Raw genomic sequence first — 19,481 nt, forward strand, 5'->3', positions numbered from 1 at the left:
CCACGGGTGAAGGACCAGACCTACAAGAGGAGGCTTCACTCTAAAGAGGAGGTTTATCCTTTATCACTTTAGTTGTGAGACCAGCAACAAAGAAGGAACCGACCTTCACCTTGAACACCGCCTGCTGGCCTCATCTTTGCCTATTGTCCTGCTTGGTCTCCCATCCAAGTCCAAGCCCTGGATGGCCCTGCTTAGCAGGAATGGGAGTCCCCCGGGTGAAGGACCAGACCTACGAGAGGAGGCTTCACTCTAAAGAGGAGGTTTCTAACCTTTATCACTTTAGTTGTGAGACCAGCAACAAAGAAAGAACTGACCTTCACCACCCCCTGCTGGCTTCATCTCCGCCTATTGTCCTGCTTGGTCTCCCATCCAAGTCCAAGCCCTGGATGGCCCTGCTTAGCAGGAATGGGAGTCCCACGGGTGAAGGACCAGCCCTACGAGAGGAGGTGTCACTCTAAAGAGGAGGTTTCTAACCTTTATCACTTTAGTTGTGAGACCAGCAACAAAGAAGGAACCGACCTTCACCTTGAACACCGCCTGCCGGCCTCATCTTTGCCTATTGTCCTGCTTGGTCTCCCATCCAAGTCCAAGCGCTGGATGGCCCTGCTTAGCAGGAATGGGAGTCCCCCGGGTGAAGGACCAGACCTACGAGAGGAGGCTTCACTCTAAAGAGGAGGTTTCTAACCTTTATCACTTTAGTTGTGAGACCAGCAACAAAGAAAGAACTGACCTTCACCACCCCCTGCTGGCTTCATCTCTGCCTATTGTCCTGCTTGGTCTCCCATCCAAGTCCAAGCCCTGGATGGCCCTGCTTAGCAGGAATGGGAGTCCCCCGGGTGAAGGACCAGACCTACGAGAGGAGGCTTCACTCTAAAGAGGAGGTTTCTAACCTTTATCACTTTAGTTGTGAGACCAGCAACAAAGAAGGAACTGACCTTCACCACCCCCTGCTGGCTTCATCTCCGCCTATTGTCCTGCTTGGTCTCCCATCCAAGTCCAAGCCCTGGATGGCCCTGCGTAGCAGGAATGGGAGTCCCACGGGTGAAGGACCAGCCCTACGAGAGGAGGTGTCACTCTAAAGAGGAGGTTTCTAACCTTTATCACTTTAGTTGTGAGACCAGCAACAAAGAAGGAACCGACCTTCACCTTGAACACCGCCTGCCGGCCTCATCTTTGCCTATTGTCCTGCTTGGTCTCCCATCCAAGTCCAAGCCCTGACTGCCCCTGCTTAGCAGGAATGGGAGTCCCTCGGGTGAAGGACCAGACCTACGAGAGGAGGCTTCACGCTAAAGCGGAGGTTTCTAACCTTTATCACTTTAGTTGTGAGGATTGGTCCTCACCTTGTGTATGAGCAGTTCCTACTAGCCTCCTCTCTTGTAAATACCTTGTGCTGCTTGGTTTCCCATCCAAGTGTAAGCCTAAGCCCAGCCCCATCCTACTTAACAGTGATGAGAGTCCAAGTTAAGGAGTAGAGGTACAGTGACGCTTGTCTTTGATGAAGAAGGGGCTACTATTTATTGATCTGGGTTGCAGCCAAGTCACAGTTGACGAATGGGTCTTGCCCTTGACAATGAGCACCTTCTGCAGGCCTCACTTCTCACTACAGCCAGTGCTGCGTACTGCCCTTTCTTATTCTGCCTGATAATTGGAAAGGGGCAGGCTGATCTAAGTAAAAGAGAGCCCCAGCCGTTATCTGCTGGTTTCTAGACATGACACCAACCAATGAAAAAGTCCTTCCCTTTCAGCAGGAGGACCTTGTCCTGGTCTTATCTCTAACCACCCCCCAACCCTTTAGCTTGGTTTCTTCTCCACCTACGCGCCTAGACTAAACATATAGATTTTACCCCCTCTTGCTAAGGGCCCATGCTACTTCTATTTGATTCACCGTAATAAAGAGGTGGAGCCTTTGGTGTGTGGTGTATCAATAAATGATAAACTGGCCTTCTCCAGCAGCAGCTGGCTGGACCAGAACATTCAACTGTTCCTTGCTTGAGTTCACATCCAGGTACATAGAAGGGGGATTCAGAATGCGGCTCAAGAGCCAGAGCAGGAAGATGCAAATAAGAAAAGAGATTATAGCCTTTATTGATTTAATACAAATATTTCCTCATTCTACTTTTTTTTTTTTTAATAAAACCATATGTCATGATCACATTGGAGCTAACTCCATTAAGACCATTATTTAATTTTCTGACCTGAAGAGTCAGAGTTAGAGGTGACCTAGGCTCAAACCTACCTTGAGTTGTTGCAGGAGAATACTCCTAGAGGAAGTGTCCTTCCTTTCTTTTTTTTTTGGTTTCTATACTGACCTTGCACAGCGTACAATCGGTATGGTATCAGTATACAAGAGCCACACAACCATAAAAGATTCAGGCCTCATAAATTCATTCTATATAATCGAAGTTACAGCAGAACCTAAGCCTTTATGAGGACTAACCCTCTATCATGCAAAAGTGCTCTTCCTCCATTTCGGCCCTTGCTATGCGCGTGTGTGTCTGTGTTTATACCCACCCACCAATTCATAACAACCCCTGACTCAAATGACTACAGTAAATTGGACAAGCAGGAGTAAGGATACTGTGCAGTTTCACCATTTGCTAGGGCAACTCTGTTAGTAACAGTACAGGCACTGCGTTTGCCACCGGGCTACAGTATTTCAAGTTAGTATGATAGCATGGTCTGCTCCTAGGGTACTAATATAAAACAAAGGCACCATAGTCCTACTGTGATGGCAGACCTGTCTCATTCCGTATGTGCAACAGCACTAACTAATAGCTTATCAGAGGATTGACAGCAGAAAGTGTAACATCCCCACAGCATCTGCACACAACCTACTAAGTCAGCCATCCACCCTCACCACACTAGGTTAACTCTGAGTGGGGTACATAAAACACTCCCCGACCCCAGTGGGCCTCAGCCATTTGTGTTAGTACAGTACAGGCAGCACGTTAGCCCAAGCCCCATGACGGTAATCATGTTAGTTCTCTACACTAATGCAGCAGCCCAAACCATTTGCAGTCAGTCAGGGTAGTAGTGTTCTAGGTGAGCACAATGCTCAACTGCTTTTATGGCCTTTTAGTTTACTTCAGCTACGCGCGTTGTCCTTTGCTAGTAAACTACAAGAAGTTTCAATCCTCCTTCACTCTCCCTTAAAATTAATATACACTACTGTAGAACCAAATATTTTTTTGGGTTCTCCTTTACAGGGACACTACAGCAGCACCTCCATTAGTGCCAGGCTCCTGCCCCTCTAGCACTTTTGTTTGGAAGTCATGTGCTGTGTTCTATCTATCTTTAATATGCCCCTCTGGCTCCTGTTGCTTTGGCGCTTTTGTGTTAGTAACAGTAGAGGCATTGTGCCCCAGGCCCTGCACACAGCCATCTAAGTACCCGTACTGTCACATTGATACATTACAATACAGCTTTTATTACTTCTTTTTAAACGTGGTGTTCATGTACTACTACTGTAGCACCACATAGTTGGCAGATTTCTAGGATACTATAGCTGAACATGACTTACCAACGAGGACTTCCCAGTTTTTCCGCACTTAAATACTATGGCTGTACTTCAGTCAGACTGAGATGGCAGTGCTGTGACATTTGCTTCCACAGCTCATGTCCATCTGTGTTAGTATACTACTGCAGCATGCGAGGTTCCCACCCTGATTGAACTTCTGTGTTGGTGTACAACTGCAGCACACCTCCCACACCCATTGTCTGCCATTTTGGAATTAGGCAGACAGTACACACAACACTTCTCACCAACACGTTATGTTAGTATACTACACGCAGCACATTAGTTCATGTGACTTTCACACAAGCTTTCCAGTTTTAAAATACAGGAGGAGCAGTGGACCAGTTCCAAGCAGCCAGCGCCTCCTCTGGCAGCCCACTGTCAGTACAGCATGGCCATACTCTTAGTAAATAGTACAGCAGTTCCTCAGAAAACATGTCAATGTTACTTGCTACCACATTGCCTCCTCTAGCTGTGCATTTCTTTGGTATACCTTAATCTCTTTATTACACTAGCCACAATGAGCCGTCTCTATTGCAGATATAAAAACATTACAGACATCTATGACATATGCTACTACAATGTAATATTCCCAGACAGATTAACTTTTAGATTAGTGTACTGCAATTGCACACTAAGGAGCTGGCATTCCTCATGTGTTAGTATACCATTTCAGGACACCTCAGTCTCATTGACTGCTGCTTTGGCGCATTTTAATTAGTCTCACATCAACAGTACGTAACAAGCCTACTCTCCTTTATTGGTACAGTAGAACAGCATTTTTTACTTGCCATTAGTATACCACAACAGCATGCCAGTCAGTCAGTGCCAGACTCTTGCTTCACTTACTGTCAACAGTGCTGCCAGTCCTCATACACTGGTATACCATTGTAGCGCTTTAGAACCATTGAGTTGGCAGTCCTGCACGAATCCCCACTAGCAGTGTACTTGCTTTTTTAGTACAGAATAGCAGTAGATACCCGTTTAAGTATACTGTATATATTACAACAGTGCACCAGCCCCCCCAGCTCTGCCCTTCACTGGCTCTCCTGTGTGAGTATGCCCCTGTCTACCACATACATCACCCACTCAACAGTGTGACCTTTTTTCACCTCTTGTGTTACTAAACTACAAGCAGTGCAAATGTGTGCTACTCGCCAGCTGCTAGTGAGTTGCAGGCTTTACAGTTCTAGTATACTACAACAGGTTACTAGTTCCCAATGGCCACCTACGTTATTGGCTGTCCATTATTATTATTATTATTATTATTATTAGTACACTGTGGCAGCCCATTTCTGCATTAGTAAACACCACCACCCCAAACTGCCTGCTTCCCATGTCTGTATACCTCCACACAGCATCAGCCCCAGTGAACTTCGATGGTGCGCCTTGTCAGCAAAATATAGCAGCACACCAAAGCCATCACCCGTCTCTTAGTCTCACTTTGTTCAGCCGTCTTTTGTGTCGTTCGTGTTCTACTACAGTGTCCCACTCAGCACCAGCTGACTACCTCCACACCATTTACTTCACTTGTCATGTTTTGTTAGAAAAGTACAGTAACACCAACTTGGGTTTCTTGTGCAGTCCCTACTAGCCACGTAAAGTATGTTAGTATACTACAGCAGCACATCAGTCGCCATTTCTGCCTCAATTATTTCTCCAGTTCCCACCCCACCACCTCCCAAGTTAATTTATGACAGCACTTCTGCATGGTCAGTAAACTAGAACCGTGTCCTCCTTTGGTTCCACTTCCCACCAGTTAGTGCCATACAGGCATGTCATTCTTGGCCTTGTTGGTTTAGTACAGTACAGCCATGTCACCAGTCCTCGTGTGTTGGTGTACTAGACTAGTGCGTCGCTCTCCACAAGTCATCTCCTGATCTGGATTCCCCTGTTTTAGAAGACCACAGCAGACTCTCATCAGCTGCTTGTTTTAATGGCCTTTCTGCTTTAGTAGATGGTACAGGAATCTTCAAGTTTGGTCCTGAAGGACAGCCATGGTTGCAGCTATTTCTTCATCAGAGGTCAACATCTTAGTTCTTTGGCTGTCATCCTTACATTGCACATTTTTCCTCAAAATAATGTGTTTCAGTTCTTCTCTTTTCCTTTTCTCTCCAGATAGTTCATTCAGACCGATACCTCATGATGAGCACACCCTGGTGTAAATGGGACCAGGGGGCTAAGTTGTTGGCTCCTTTGTCATTTACACCTCACTGTTAGGAGGGAGCAGGTTAAGCAAACAAACAGCAATTAGAGAAAAAAGGACAAGAAGAAATAATGAAGGGTGGGGAGTCTGAACAAGGGAGTTAACAAAAATGACATGTAGAAATACCACTGTGGAAAGTTGAAGGATTTAGCAGCAATAGTTGCCTCATAATTGAAATCCTGGGCTGAAATAAACATTTGCAGCCTTCCATACACTGATGTACAGTAGTTGTTTATGAGGGTACTATATTGTCTCCCCTGACCCTGCGCCAGGTGCTTTATCATTGAAAAGCGCTATATAAATGTAATGAATTATTATTATTATTTGTTGCACAAAACGTTTTGGTCTTTGTTACTATGTTAGAGTAGTGTGTTGGTCACCACCAGCCAATGTTACACTCGTTTAGTAGATTTGGGTAGAAGACCAAGCCCCACCAGCAGTGCACTTCTGTGGTTCTCCTAGTTTAGTGCACTGCAGTACTACATCAGCTACCAGCAGAGTTTAGGTCGTCTTTGGCTCTCTTCTTTGAAGGCTACACTTCCTTGGCTCTTCATTTTAGTACATTGCTATTGCAGAAGGCCCTCCTGTCTCAGTATATGGCAGTATTGCTTCTGGTCCCATAAGCTTTTTCGGCCTGCAGTCTTCCTGTAGATAGCAATTCTGTACTGATTTTGTTGTTGATATACTACATTATCATCATCACCACCACCACCTAGCAACTGTGGCCCTGATTAGTTAGTATACCAGAGCAACAACTCAATTGCCAGCTTCATTGGCACTTCGTTTTGGTTTAGTACCTATGGCCCAGTGGCGGCCAGTGCACCAAACTCCACCGCTCTTGTGCTTCCCTGCCATTCTTTTGTCATGATCATTGTTCTTTCTTCTTGGGCCTGTCAACCCCATATTAGCACACAATATCAGCACCTCCATAACTAGCTTTGAGTACTGCAACAGTGCACTGCTCCTCACATGACATCAGCAGTAACAAATCACACTAAGTATAGCGTGAAACAGAACCTTTCAAAAGTAAAAACTTAATCCAGTTCCATCTACTCTTTGTCTTCCTCTTTTGTTCAATGCCTGCAATTCCTATTTGGATTGTGACGAGCAGCAGGCCACCATTCGATTGCCTTCAGTGCAGCCTGATTCAGTCCTCTGTTCCTGTGCGTGACAAGGAGGTCAAAAGTACATCCAGGGTGTTTTTAAAAGCCTCAAGTGATCAATGAGCTTTAAAAGGGCAATGATTAAAAGAAAACAAAGGTGGGCTCTTGTAGTCTGACCACCTCCCGTTTACAAGTCATCCCAAGTGGGCAACAGAGTAGCAAGCACTCACTGGCTCCGCTGGATAATAAAATCTTACAACAGCGTCCTGTTGATGAATGACAGCTCCTTATTGAACACTCTTGTGCCATCAAAGCAGACCACCAAACGCCTCAGCTTAGGCCAGAGCCCCACCCTGTGCAGCTGGATTGTGGACCTCCTGACATGCAGTCCAAAGCAGATGCAGATGGGCAGTAGCCCTCCCTCTCTGACCCTTAAGACAGCCTCTCCACAATGGAGCATGCCAAGACCCCTTCTGTAATACATGGTCACCTCTGACAGTGCAATCAGACCCCCAGTCCAACTCCCCATCATCATAGGCCTGATCCACCACCAATGAGGAGACCGCTTACTGAGAGGAGGTGCCAGGACAACCAACACTATGGCCATGGATGTTATGAAGGAGGAAACTGAACACACTCCGTCTTCTTCAGAAAGGATGCTGTGAGGAGGCTTCATGTTCCTTATATTAACCATCACTTGTGACCATGACACATTTGGCTATTACTAAAAAGGCTCACTGTGGTCAGTACGTCCTGAACGTCTACAGCTGCACAGTGGAATCCATCCTCACTGGCTACATCACATCTTGGTATTGCACCTGCTCAGCATTGTAGAAGGTAATGAAGGTGGCACAGATAGAGACTGGCACCCAGCTGCCTCCTATTCAGCACAGACATAACTAAAGAAAATTCTCAGCCTTACAAAGGCACACAGGATAATTAAAGTCTTCAGCCATTCTACATTGTCACTTGTCCTTACTGCCAAACAGAATAAGACAAACTTAGTCAGTCATATATGTAGAGAAGTGTACTCTGTGTGTGTTTGTGTCTCTCTCTCGCTCTCTGGTGCTGTTATTATACAGATATGGAATTTAATTGTAAAAACGTAACAAACAAACAAACTTCAGCTGCAGTGTACTTTGTTGGTGTGCTCGTCTCAAAAGCCATGGAATTCTCTATCTGTTGTTGATTAGAGCACTGCTCGTCAATTCTGACAGGACGTTCTCTTATTAATATTCAGTCAATTTGCCAGCACATCTATTCTAAAGACATCATTCCCAGGAGCCATGTCCATCTCTTGCTGCACTCTACTCTTCCCCACCCTTGTAGCTACTGCAGCCTTTTAGTGGCCACCAGCGGTGTACTTCTCTGCTGTTTATCTCTTAGTAACCTGTGGTAATAGGAGGTTGCTGGGCATCCTCAGAACCATCCGTCTCACCCCTTTACCACCTAATAGCTAATGTGTGCTGAGGGGAATGATGCAAAAGCAGCTGCTGTTACACCATGCAGGGAGATCCTACACATTGGTGGAGGCTGGAGTGGCACCCCCCTCTCTATGTAAAGCACTGTGAGGACTTGATGAACAATATATAAAAGCAGTTTCTTCTTCTTCTGGGCTGTAAAGAAAGCTTACAATAACTGATGATTTTGATGCTAAACCTTCTGATATTTAAACTGCAAGAAAGTAAGTTTCACTTACATAATAAAATCCATCTTCATCAATTTCGCCAAAAACTGTTAGGATATCACCTGCACAAAATGTTAACTCAGCCTGTCATGGAAAGGGGAGAAGAAAATAAGACAATGAAAATCACCTGGTAAAGAATAATCTTCAGAACAGAAAAAGCATGTTACTCATCAATATAACTATTCCATGTAATACACAAAAAGTACAGTACTGGAACTAGTAAAGTTTTCCTGGGACTCTGTAAATATACATTTAACTTGTATTGTACTCTAATTTCTACAGCAAATCACAATGGGTGCTGTGAATCTCTCGTCATCATATAAACCTCACTTAAGCAAAGAAGCACATCAAAAAGTAGAAAACCAGCACTGACAGGTTCAGAGCCTGATCTTGAATCTGTGTTTTGGATATTTAATCAGTTGGTAGGGCAGTGTCCCCCTAAATTACAATCTTTGCACCTAACTGTAATTGACTTTTGATGAGCACAAATTTTGAAGGAGCTGAATGAGCATTTTTATCCATATTTTTTTTTTATTATGGTGGTCACGTATTTTACTTTACATTTTAACTAAAAAAGTAAACCCCTAACTGCACAGGTCAAGTCCATTACAGTGTCAAGTTTGTCAAAACACCTGAGCCTTCCTTTCCACTTGTCACTGTGCCTGGGATAAAGCGAGACATGGCTAGCTATTGGACCTCCAACCCAAAAATCTGAGAAGAGGAGACAGGCTAGAAATGACTGACCTCGTGCAGAGCTACTCTTTAATCCTTGTAATTCAATTGCTATAAACTAAAAATAAAATCCCAATGCCAGTGCAACTCTTCACTAATGTATGTACAGGTTTGTCTGACACGTGTCGTCAGGGTTCACCACAAATGAACAGCAAATCTTGCTTGCAGTGAACTATAAATTTATAAATAGATATGTACACTATTTAACAACTAAGGTTAAAGTCAAGGGGCTGAAATAAGAAGTGGACCAAAATACTGAGGAGCCTCAGCTACAGAATGTGCAGCTCAATGTAAACAGTGTGATGTAAAAGGAATACAGTACAATACACTAATTCAAGATGGTCATCAAATGATAGAGTAAAAGAGATGCGTTTTACTCAGATCAGGCCTACGACAAGTAGTGGATTTAAATAGGAAATATAAATAAGACGTATTTAATCACGTTTAGGATGAAAGCTAGAATTTTCCCTTTCGTCTCAAAGAAAAAGGTCAAGTGTTAAAATTTTAATAAAGGAACAGCATACACTGGCACATCTTGACACCCTAGTGGACAGTACAATCTAATAAGGTGGCGTGAGTGGTAGCACTCAGTTCTGTGATCGCCTGTCCTGCCAACACCTTCACTTTGCAGGATGACGCTGGTCTTTGTTTTAAAAGCCACAAACATCCTTTACAAACCTAACAAAAAAAGGCAAGTATACTGCTTTCCAAGTATTATATTTAATAAGAAGATAGATAAGGTACAGTTAGGTCCATAAATATTTGGACAGAGACAACTTTTTTCTAATTTTGGTTCTGTACATCACCACAATGAATTTTAAATGAAACAACTCCGATGCAGTTGAAGTGCAGACTTTCAGCTTTAATTCAGTGGGGTGAACAAAACGATTGCATAAAAATGGGAGGCAACTAAAGCATTTTTTAAACACAATCCCTTCATTTCAGGGCTCAAAAGTATTTGGACAATTGACTCAAAGGCTATTTCATGGGCAGGTGTGGTCAAGTCCGTCGTTATGTCATTATCAATTAATCAGATAAAAGGCCTGGAGTTGATTTGAGGTGTGGTGCTTGCATGTGGAAGATTTTGCTGTGAACAGACAACATGCAGTCAAATGAGCTCTCCATGCAGGTGACAGAAGCCATCCCTTAAGCTGCAAAAACAGAAAAAACCCATCTGAGAAATTACTACAATATTACGAGTGGCAAAATCTACAGTTTGGTACATCCTGAGAAAGAAAGCAAGCAAGCACTGGTGAACTCAGCAACACAAAAAGACCTGGACGTCCACGGAAGACAACAGTGGTGGATGATCACAGAATCATTTCCATGGTGAAGAGAAACCCCTTCACAACAGCCAACCAAGTGAACAACACCCTCCAGGGGGTAGGCGTCTTGATATCCAAGTCTACCATAAAGAGAAGACTGCATGAAAGTAAATACAGAGGGTGCACTGCAAGGTGCAAGCCACTCATAAGCCTCAAGAATAGAAAGGCTAGATTGGACTTTGCTAAAGAACATCTAAAAAAAGCCAGCACAGTTCTGGAAAAACATTCTTTGGACAGATGAAACCAAGATCAACCTCTACCAGAGTGATGGCAAGAAAAAAGTATGAAGAAGGCGTGGAACAGCTCATTATCCAAAGCATAGCACATCATCTGTAAAACACGGTGGAGGGAGGCAGTGTGATGGCTTGGGCGTGCATGGCTGCCAGTGGCACTTGGACACTAGTGTTTATTGATGATGTGACACAGGACAGAAGCAACCAAATGAATTCTGAGGTGTTCAGAGACATAATGTCTGCTCAAATCCAGCTAAATGCAGTCAAATTGATTCATGATACAGATGGACAATGACCCAAAACATACAGCCAAAGCAACCCAGGAGTTTATTAAAGCAAAGAAGTGGAACATTCTTGAATGGCCAAGTCAGTCACCTGATCTTAACCCAGCTGAGCAGGCATTTCACTTGTTGAAGACTAAACTTCAGACAGAAAGGCCCACAAACAAACAGCAACTGAAAGCCGCTGCAGTAAAGGCCTGGCAGAGCATTAAAAAGGAGGAAACCCAGCATCTGGTGATGTCCAGGAGTTCAAGACTTCAGGCTGTCATTGCCAGCAAAGGGTCTTCAACCAAGTATTAAAAATGAACATTTTATTTCCAGTTATTTCATTTGTCGAATTACTTTTGAGCCCCTGAAATGAAGGGATTGTGTTACAGTAATGCTTTAGTTGCCTCACATTTTTATGTAATCATTTTGTTCACCCCACTGAATTAAAGCTGAAAGTCCGCACTTCAACTGCATCGGAGTTGTTTCATTTCAAATTCTTTGTGGTAATGTACAGAACCAAAATTAGAAAAACGTCTCTGTCCAAATATTTACGGACCTAACTGTATGACTAAAACCAGTGACAATAAGACTGAAAAATGATTCACTGCCCCACCAGTTATTTATCTGAAGCAGCTAATGTCAGCAGTACGGAGGTCTAATTTGTTCCTTAAATTATTCCTTCCTTCTTTTTACAGAATGTGTTTCACCCAGAATGAAACTGGCAGCAGCAGCACTACACACAAGATAGAAACTGAGACAGTTTAAAGTCGCTCATCATCCCAGCCTCGCTGTGATGTGACCTGACAGTCTTGGAGCCCAGAGGGTATCTGGACACACTGGGACAGGACATAAACCCCACTGAGGCTGGGCCTTGGCGGGGCTTCAAACTCTCAAGCCGAAAGGCAGGAGGGCTAATCACTTTGTCACTGTGCCTCCCATTGGTAGGTTAAATGTAAAAGAAAAATAATAATTCCCCACAATCAACTTGAGAAATTTCAAATATGTTATGGATCAAAATACTCATTCACCACCTGGGAGACCCTTGCCTATTAAATATCTAGAACAGAGGTTCTCAGCCTTTCTTCTTGGCCTACCACTCCTGAGTTTTTAAACATTTCTAAGTACCACCATTTACTGCAGTCTTTATTCACCCAAAACTATTGTACTGGGGGTTTGTAACAAAGTGTTATGAATAGTTTCTTTGCGCATGTGTGCTTATTTTAATTTTTCTTACTTAGGCCACTTTATTTTTTGTATGTATGAAAGGTTTATTATAAAGTAAAAAACAGTTTCATTTTCATACTTATAATTTACAACAACTATACAGCAGAAAGCTTGAATTTAATGTCTAACAGAAAAGCAAATTTCCTCCCCAGGGGAACAACAAATAGGTGCAATTTATTGGGCTTTGGCAGTTGTCAGCATGGGGTTTAAAAAGAATAATGTGCACAACATGGCAAAACTGATTTATCTTGACATGGGCATGAGCCAAATTTGTTCATTTGCAGTGTTTGTCGTTTAACTCACAAAAATGCAGCTTAAAAACCAATGCTAAAAAAAACAAATACAGGTAAAACTCCATTACAATGAACTCCCAGGGACCTAAAAAATATTTTGTTGAATTAAAAATTTTGTTGTAATGAGATTCTGTATTTGTTGCTATAGTGCTTTCTTTAACTTGTGTCCAGGTGTTTGCAATCATTTCAATAGCTTCTATGGCATTAATTTTAATTTTCTCCTGCCTAAATGTTATGGTGACGAGAATTTTTCTCAGCATTTCTTTGCGATAATACACTTTCAGGGTGTGAATGATACCCAAACCCAATGGCTGAAGCACTGCTGTGCAATTGGGTGGGAAGAATTCAACGCGAACATTATCTAAATGTGGAAGCATGTTGTGGGCAGCACAGTTATCAATCAGAAGCCGAATCATCCTTTCTTTTTTTTTTTTTTTTTTTATATGAATATTGTGAGGTTTCTGAACTCTTTTTTTTTTGAGACCCCCCCACTCCCCACCAAACAGGACCGACACGCTGAAGTGCATCTTGAAGTGCGATTGCAGCGTCTGTGGAAGATTGTTTGTCTGTTGCTGGGGCAGGGCAATAGGAGGCTCACAATGCTGCAGTGAAGCACCACAGAAGCAAATCATAAAAGATCAGGGTCACACTACAAGTCCCTGTCTTGCACCCTAAAACACTCAGCACTTCAGCAAACCAGCTTTATTCAGATTAAACAGGAATAGCACGGTTATTTATTGTAGTGTGATCTGCCTCTCTGCTATACACAGACACAGCAGTCAGGCAGAGTCGTGCAGGTCAATAATCAAGTAATCCTGTTATCTGCATTTACAATGTGTGCGCTCCTACCTCGCATCTCCCATTGAGATCTTTGGCGGAGAGACGCAGCATGTATTTGAGCCTGCTACTGCCTGTACAGATGCGGTGATCGCACTTCGGCCTGCTCTTCGGCGTGTTGTCCAGTTATGGGAGGTCCCAAGAGAGTTTACAAACCTCACATTTTCTTGAATGAGTATCACTGAACCACATAAAAATGGCTGTTTCTTTCGACGTCTTCAAATGTAGCAGTTTGCATACGTTTGTAACCTAAGATTTTTCTTCTTTTTTTGCTCGGTCTTTCAAGAAAGTTGATGGCGAAATACCAAATTCACTGACAACGTCTTTTTTTCTTTTTGCTACAATCGAGAGCTGCAAAAAATTTAAGTTTTTTTTTTTTTTATATGTCGTGTCTGCCGTTTCTATAGGAGGGTGACAATGAGTTAAATTCCAATGGATGTTTTTCAGATGTTGACAAGCGATAAGTAAAAGGTATCACTGAAAACTGCAGGAAACGAAAAACTACAAGGAAAGTTCAAAGTAAGAAAAATAAATGACAGTGTGTGTGTTTGGGGATCATTGTGCACAACTGAGCTGCAGCCACAGAACTAACTGCTCTGTGGATGATTCATTCAGGCATTTCAAGGTCTTTTGTGCAATTCGTTGTAATGAAAGTATCTGCTGAACGTACTTCGTAGTAACGAGATTTCTATAGACTTGTGAAGATATTTGTTGTAATGGAATTTTACCTGTATTACTGTGGTAATGCAACATAAATTAGTGAATATCAAAATAATTCAGAATACTTCAATGTACACAAACTCTCTAAGCTACAATTATAAGAATACACTTTTCAAATTGGGTTTGTCAGGTTTATGACATTTGCTCTTGTGAGACTGAATTAGTGTGCGCACATTAACTCAACACACGGCTCAGAGCACAGACAACTGCAGCCTTTATTGAAGCTGCGTAAGGCACTATATTAAAATGCTTTCAACATTCACAACTCTCTGAACATGCACAGTTTATGTATCTTTATATGTCACAACTAACACTGTAGTTTCCTTTTTTTGCCTTAAAAGCAAAGCTGACTTTCCTACATTTATTAAGTCATCCCATGAAAGAAATTGAAATAAAGGGCACCTACAACTCAGTGTCAAAATTCAAACCCTGAAAGCACTTCCTGAGGTGTAACTGCTTTGGTCTCCTGCACAGTTGTCTTCCCTTCTCTCTTGTTCAAGTGTTTGTTTTGGTTTTTTTTTGACGTTAACTTCTTGTGCCACCCAGTAATTCCTGATTGTACGCATAACCACAATTTGAGGACAGCTGGTCTAGAATGCAGTGTTGGCAGCACATATCAATAGTCATTTAGATTATTTATTCTGCCTACTCAACTATTAGCTTCCTTAACACCTGACACTGTATAGGAAACATGGCACCCAAATGTGACTCTTGGGTTATGTCTAGTAGAAAGTCACAACATGTGGCCTTTGTAAAATGGTCGTTGAATGTTTGCAGCCCCAGGGCTGTAAGTGGGTAGTGGTTCCTCAGTTGAACTTTTCTTCTGGCATGATGTGCTTTAAGCTTTTTATACTTCTAGGGTACTTTAAAAGGAGCTCAAATAAGGGTGCAAACACTGTACTGACAACTCAAGTGCTTCTTACAGCCATCAAGAAAACAAACAGCATTGGGCACAGTGGCTGTATTTGTGCTCCCATGAAACATTCAAACAAATAGCATCCCATACAAAATGTCAACTGAAAGAAGCTCTTCTACAGTAAGCTTGGATTATTAGCAAGTCTCCTCCTTTCTTGCACTACATCTTATGTGGGTTGATATTTGAACCATTTTTGAGAGTTGTCAGATAATGCAATTCTTAAACATAAAACTGTCAAGAGTTAAAACCAAAGGTCCCGAGAATGGGTCAGTTTTGAATTGCACACACACAAATTGTTTCTCATTTAACTCACCTCGAGTTTCAGCCTCTCTTTCCCAAACTGAGTCTCCCTCTCTGTGTCTGTCTGCAGCAGCGCCAATGTGAAAGTGAAAGTAAGTGAAATCGCAGGGTAAGGGGCAAAAAAAAAAAGCAAACTATTCTTTTTATTCATTAAAAAAAAAAAAAAAAAAAAAACACCGTCTCTATAAAACAAATGTTGAATGTGCCCATCTCCCTCTGGAGACCTAAAGCTAGCCTATGGCGTACTTAACACTCTCATGTCAAACGGACTTCATACTGTAGAATCCAAGCTGCCTAAGTATTGAAGTATAAAAGCAGTAAGGGCAGAGGCAGCAGGCATCATCTTGGCACAGCAGAGCACTATAGTTTAATTACTGCATTACTGGACTCCAAAACATTCCTACTACATTTGTCACTATGGGAAGAAAAGCAGATGGTTATCTTACAGTAGGGAACTGTGAGCAGGCTAAACAGCTAAGGCATTCAATAGAGTCTCGTATTATTTTATCACAACATATGTGCAGTAAAATGTGATCTTGTAACATGAAATTGATTAACCTCCTTTCCCATGCACTCAAGTCCCAAGGTGCAAAACCTCAGCTTATTAAATGGCTATGTTCATAGCCATACTTTTTTATTTGATTTCCGATTGAATTTTAAGGTTCCAAAACTAAAGAGAGTCCAATTTGTTAAGCAGCTTGTTGGTAACCACATATTTTAACTGTTGTGTGGTTTCCTTACTTAAATGGGCAAGTAGCCTATTAGGTGGCTACATACACGCTGCCGTGTAACAAACATCCCGCTTATGTAGGGAACATAACTACTGTATTTTAAGGTAGTCCTGGTCATCAAAGATGTTAACTGACCAGGAAAAAAAGCTAGCATCAAGGCTTCCCAATAATATAGTTTTATAAACATTATCATCATAGGCATATATCAGCTCACTCATTTTTAACTTTATATATACATATAATCTTGGCAAACAGTTTGTGGTCAACACTTCTAGGTTCACAGCATAATGAACTTCTTTAACACTAGAATTACCAGAGCCTACGAAAAAACTCGTAGATCCGGGCCACCTTAAATCGCTTCTTAAAACCATTCTCACCTCTCTGCCAGCGTCTTTTGTCATCTAAATGTGCAGATAAAGACAAGCTGCCAGCAGACGGCTATTCCATCCCTCCACCGACTTGCATCTCCCAGCTCATGCCTTGATTGATTATCTGGGAGTGAAGTGGAGTTTTAGAGTGGAAATAATAAATCGCTATTTGGAACACACGCATTTCACATGTGTTGCATTTCTACAGTAATCTGTGTAAACACATTGTTAAAACAGAAACGTTTTTATATTCTAGTAGCAAATGACAAAATGTAGGCATAAACTATATAATGTATGAAGCCTGAAGTCCAAATATCAAAGAAACACTTTCACAAAAGGTACAAAAAAAAGCCACCTTAGTGTGTGACATTGACACTCATTAGCTATCACTGTTTCCGTGGCACAACAGTATCAGTCGCTGACTGGGAATCAGAAGGTCATGAGTTCGATCCTGCACAACTCCCTTTTGAGAAGTGTTCTTATTTTCACTATTTTAGAATAAAAAGATACATTTGATTTCAGTCTGTAACAGCCGGTGTAATTTATGATATTTGTAAAGGTTAGCTTTGTTTATTTTATTTTTTTTAAATTCACTTTTCATTGACTCAGTCACGTTCAGGATCCTTCCCTAACACCAAACCCAATCTGACACTGCTGTTTTCACATAAAGACGTGCTATAGCTCTGCAGTGTATCACGATACATGTGACCGCGTGTTTTTTTCCCCCCAATCTTGCCAGTCCCCACATGTTGCTGTATGCGGTTTCTTTTGTACTCCAGGACATGCAGAGGAGAGCATAGTAAAGAGCAGTAACTTCAGCGCTATATGCAATCATCAGACACTCCCCATCTGACACTGCTGTTTTCACATAAAGACGCGCTAAAGCTCTGCAGTGTACTTGTGACTGCATTGTTGTACCAATGCTTGCGAACTGAAGTGTCTGCATGCACTTTTCGTGGCATTATACGTGTATTTTTTGAGCATGCCCATGTAGCTCAAACACAGGAACATATGTTGATGTAAAAGTGTAACAAAACAAGTGCACTTTTATTCAAGACTATAACCGAAGAAAAAAGAAAGCAAGTTACAGTAGGCGGTTGATATGACCGCTTGTGTGGTGCAATGTTAAGAACTGCTGATTTCCGTTCTGTGCTATATAAAATCATCGCATTCAAATGTTAACAGTTCCCACACACCCAAGGTCCACCTTTCCTACATTTACGACGTGTACTTGTTGCAGTGTACACACCTCTCTGTGCTGTGGTTCCCATTACACCGAACAAGCACCTGTACTTTGCAGTTCTGTTCCTCATCTCAAAACACCACGCTCATTCACAGTAATTCCCAGCTATGTCCGCCACTCACACCCACAACCATGCAGAACTGATTCCACATCAGAATTTCCAGTTCCAGCATAAATTCACACCCGATCTGGTGCGGTTCGTTTTCAAATAATATTGCATTATTGCGATGATGTTTTCACATATATTGTTTTTCTGTTAGGTGTGTAATAGAAACCACAGCATAAAGTGTGTACATTGTAACAGGTGTACACACGTTGTAAATGTAAGAAAGACGATCTTTGCGTGTGTGTGAACTGTTAACATTTGAATCTGATGATTGCATATAGCGCTGTCTTATTCAGTGCACGCAAGAACACGCATGTGGCCAGTTGCTGTGTGCTGCAACATGCTGGCGGTGATCAACGCACATTTTAAAAAAAGAAAGACAAATACATGTGACGTTTTGAAGAAATCATTTTATGACGCGAATAGTACCAATCAAAAAAAACAATATTTGAAAACGAACAGCGTCAGATTGGGTGTGATTTATACTGGCGCTGTTAGAGTCAGATCAGAAGCTGAATAAGCTTCTGTTCCAACTCAAAGTAAAAAGTATGAATTTATCAATAGAAATAAACTCGATCAACATTTTAAACTTAACGAATTACAGTGCATACCAATTTATAAATTTTATGTCCATTTGAGGTTATAAAGAAAAAAAAAAAAACACAGCAGGGATGCTGCTCTCCGAGTCAGTAAATCTTAGTGTTACGCCACATTAGGCGTTGCATCATACTTGAACCTTTTGTGAAAGTGTTTATTTGAAGTTTGGACTTCAGGCTTCACACATTCTATAGTTTATGCCTACATTTTGTAACATTTATTACTAAAATATTACAAAGTTTCTGTTTTAACAATGTTTTAAACACAGATTACTGTAGAAACGGAACACACATTAAATGCTTATTTCCACTCTAAAACTCCCGCAGTTCAGTCACTCCCAGATAATCAAAGCAGGCATGAGCTGGGAAAACTTAGTGAACGTTCTGCGACGGTGGGGGATGGAATAGCCGGCTGCTTGCTGCTCGTCTTCATCGGCACATTTACAAGACGAGAGGTGAGAATGGTTTTAAGGTGGGCCGGATCTTCGAGTTTTTTTGTAGACTGGTAATTCTAGTGTTAAGACACCCTGCACACTGTCTTTAATTGTGAACAGTACCACTCAAACTACCAAATGCATGCAAAAGTCTTTTACATCTTTAAAAAAATGAATTTTCTCTACCCATCTTAATCCTACTCAGGGTTACAGGAAGTCGGTGCCAATCCTGGTAACACCCGGCGAGAACCAACCCCAGACGGGTAGCAAGTTCACTGGAGGGCCCACTCATGGAGGTCCAGTGTAACACCACCAGTCTTGAGAATGTGGTAGGAAAACCCAGAGAGACATGGGGAGCAAGTCCCGATTCCTCACAGACAGCAACCAGGCACAGGTTTTGAGCCCAGGACGCTGGATCTGTGAGGGACCACTGTGTTGTCCCCTATTACTGTATGCCAACACTAACGTGGTACCACATTACATTTTTTAAGTTAACAAACGTTCAGTACCTCAACATCAACATTTGGTGAGCTTTCTCTCGGGTCATAATCATAGAGTGCAACCATCCTCCTTGTGGATACGGAATGCTGTCTACCACTTCGACGGTTTCTTTCTGTGAGACAACAAAAGGCGAATTGATTTAA

The 19,481-nt window shown here is 42.1% G+C and overlaps 1 protein-coding gene across 8 annotated transcripts in view; it reads right to left on the reverse strand.

Moving 5' to 3' along the window:
• rimbp2b (RIMS binding protein 2b) overlaps nucleotides 1-19,481 on the reverse strand; it is a 118,361-nt gene that overhangs the window by 17,958 nt on the left and 80,922 nt on the right. For 5 of the 8 annotated variants that reach the window (XM_051921082.1, XM_051921081.1, XM_051921080.1 and 2 more), the window contains 2 exons: nucleotides 19,347-19,450; nucleotides 8,523-8,594 (listed from right to left, as the gene is read on the reverse strand). In XM_051921082.1, coding sequence (XP_051777042.1) covers nucleotides 8,523-8,594; nucleotides 19,347-19,450 — 176 coding nt within the window. Of the gene's footprint in view, nucleotides 1-8,522; nucleotides 8,595-15,372; nucleotides 15,424-19,346; nucleotides 19,451-19,481 lie in introns of all 8 variants that reach the window. The other 3 variants (XM_051921078.1, XM_051921079.1, XM_051921077.1) reach the window with 1 other exon arrangement.

This window comes from Erpetoichthys calabaricus, chromosome 18 (assembly GCF_900747795.2).
Source record: "Erpetoichthys calabaricus chromosome 18, fErpCal1.3, whole genome shotgun sequence".
Classification (NCBI taxonomy): Eukaryota; Metazoa; Chordata; class Cladistia; order Polypteriformes; family Polypteridae; genus Erpetoichthys; species Erpetoichthys calabaricus.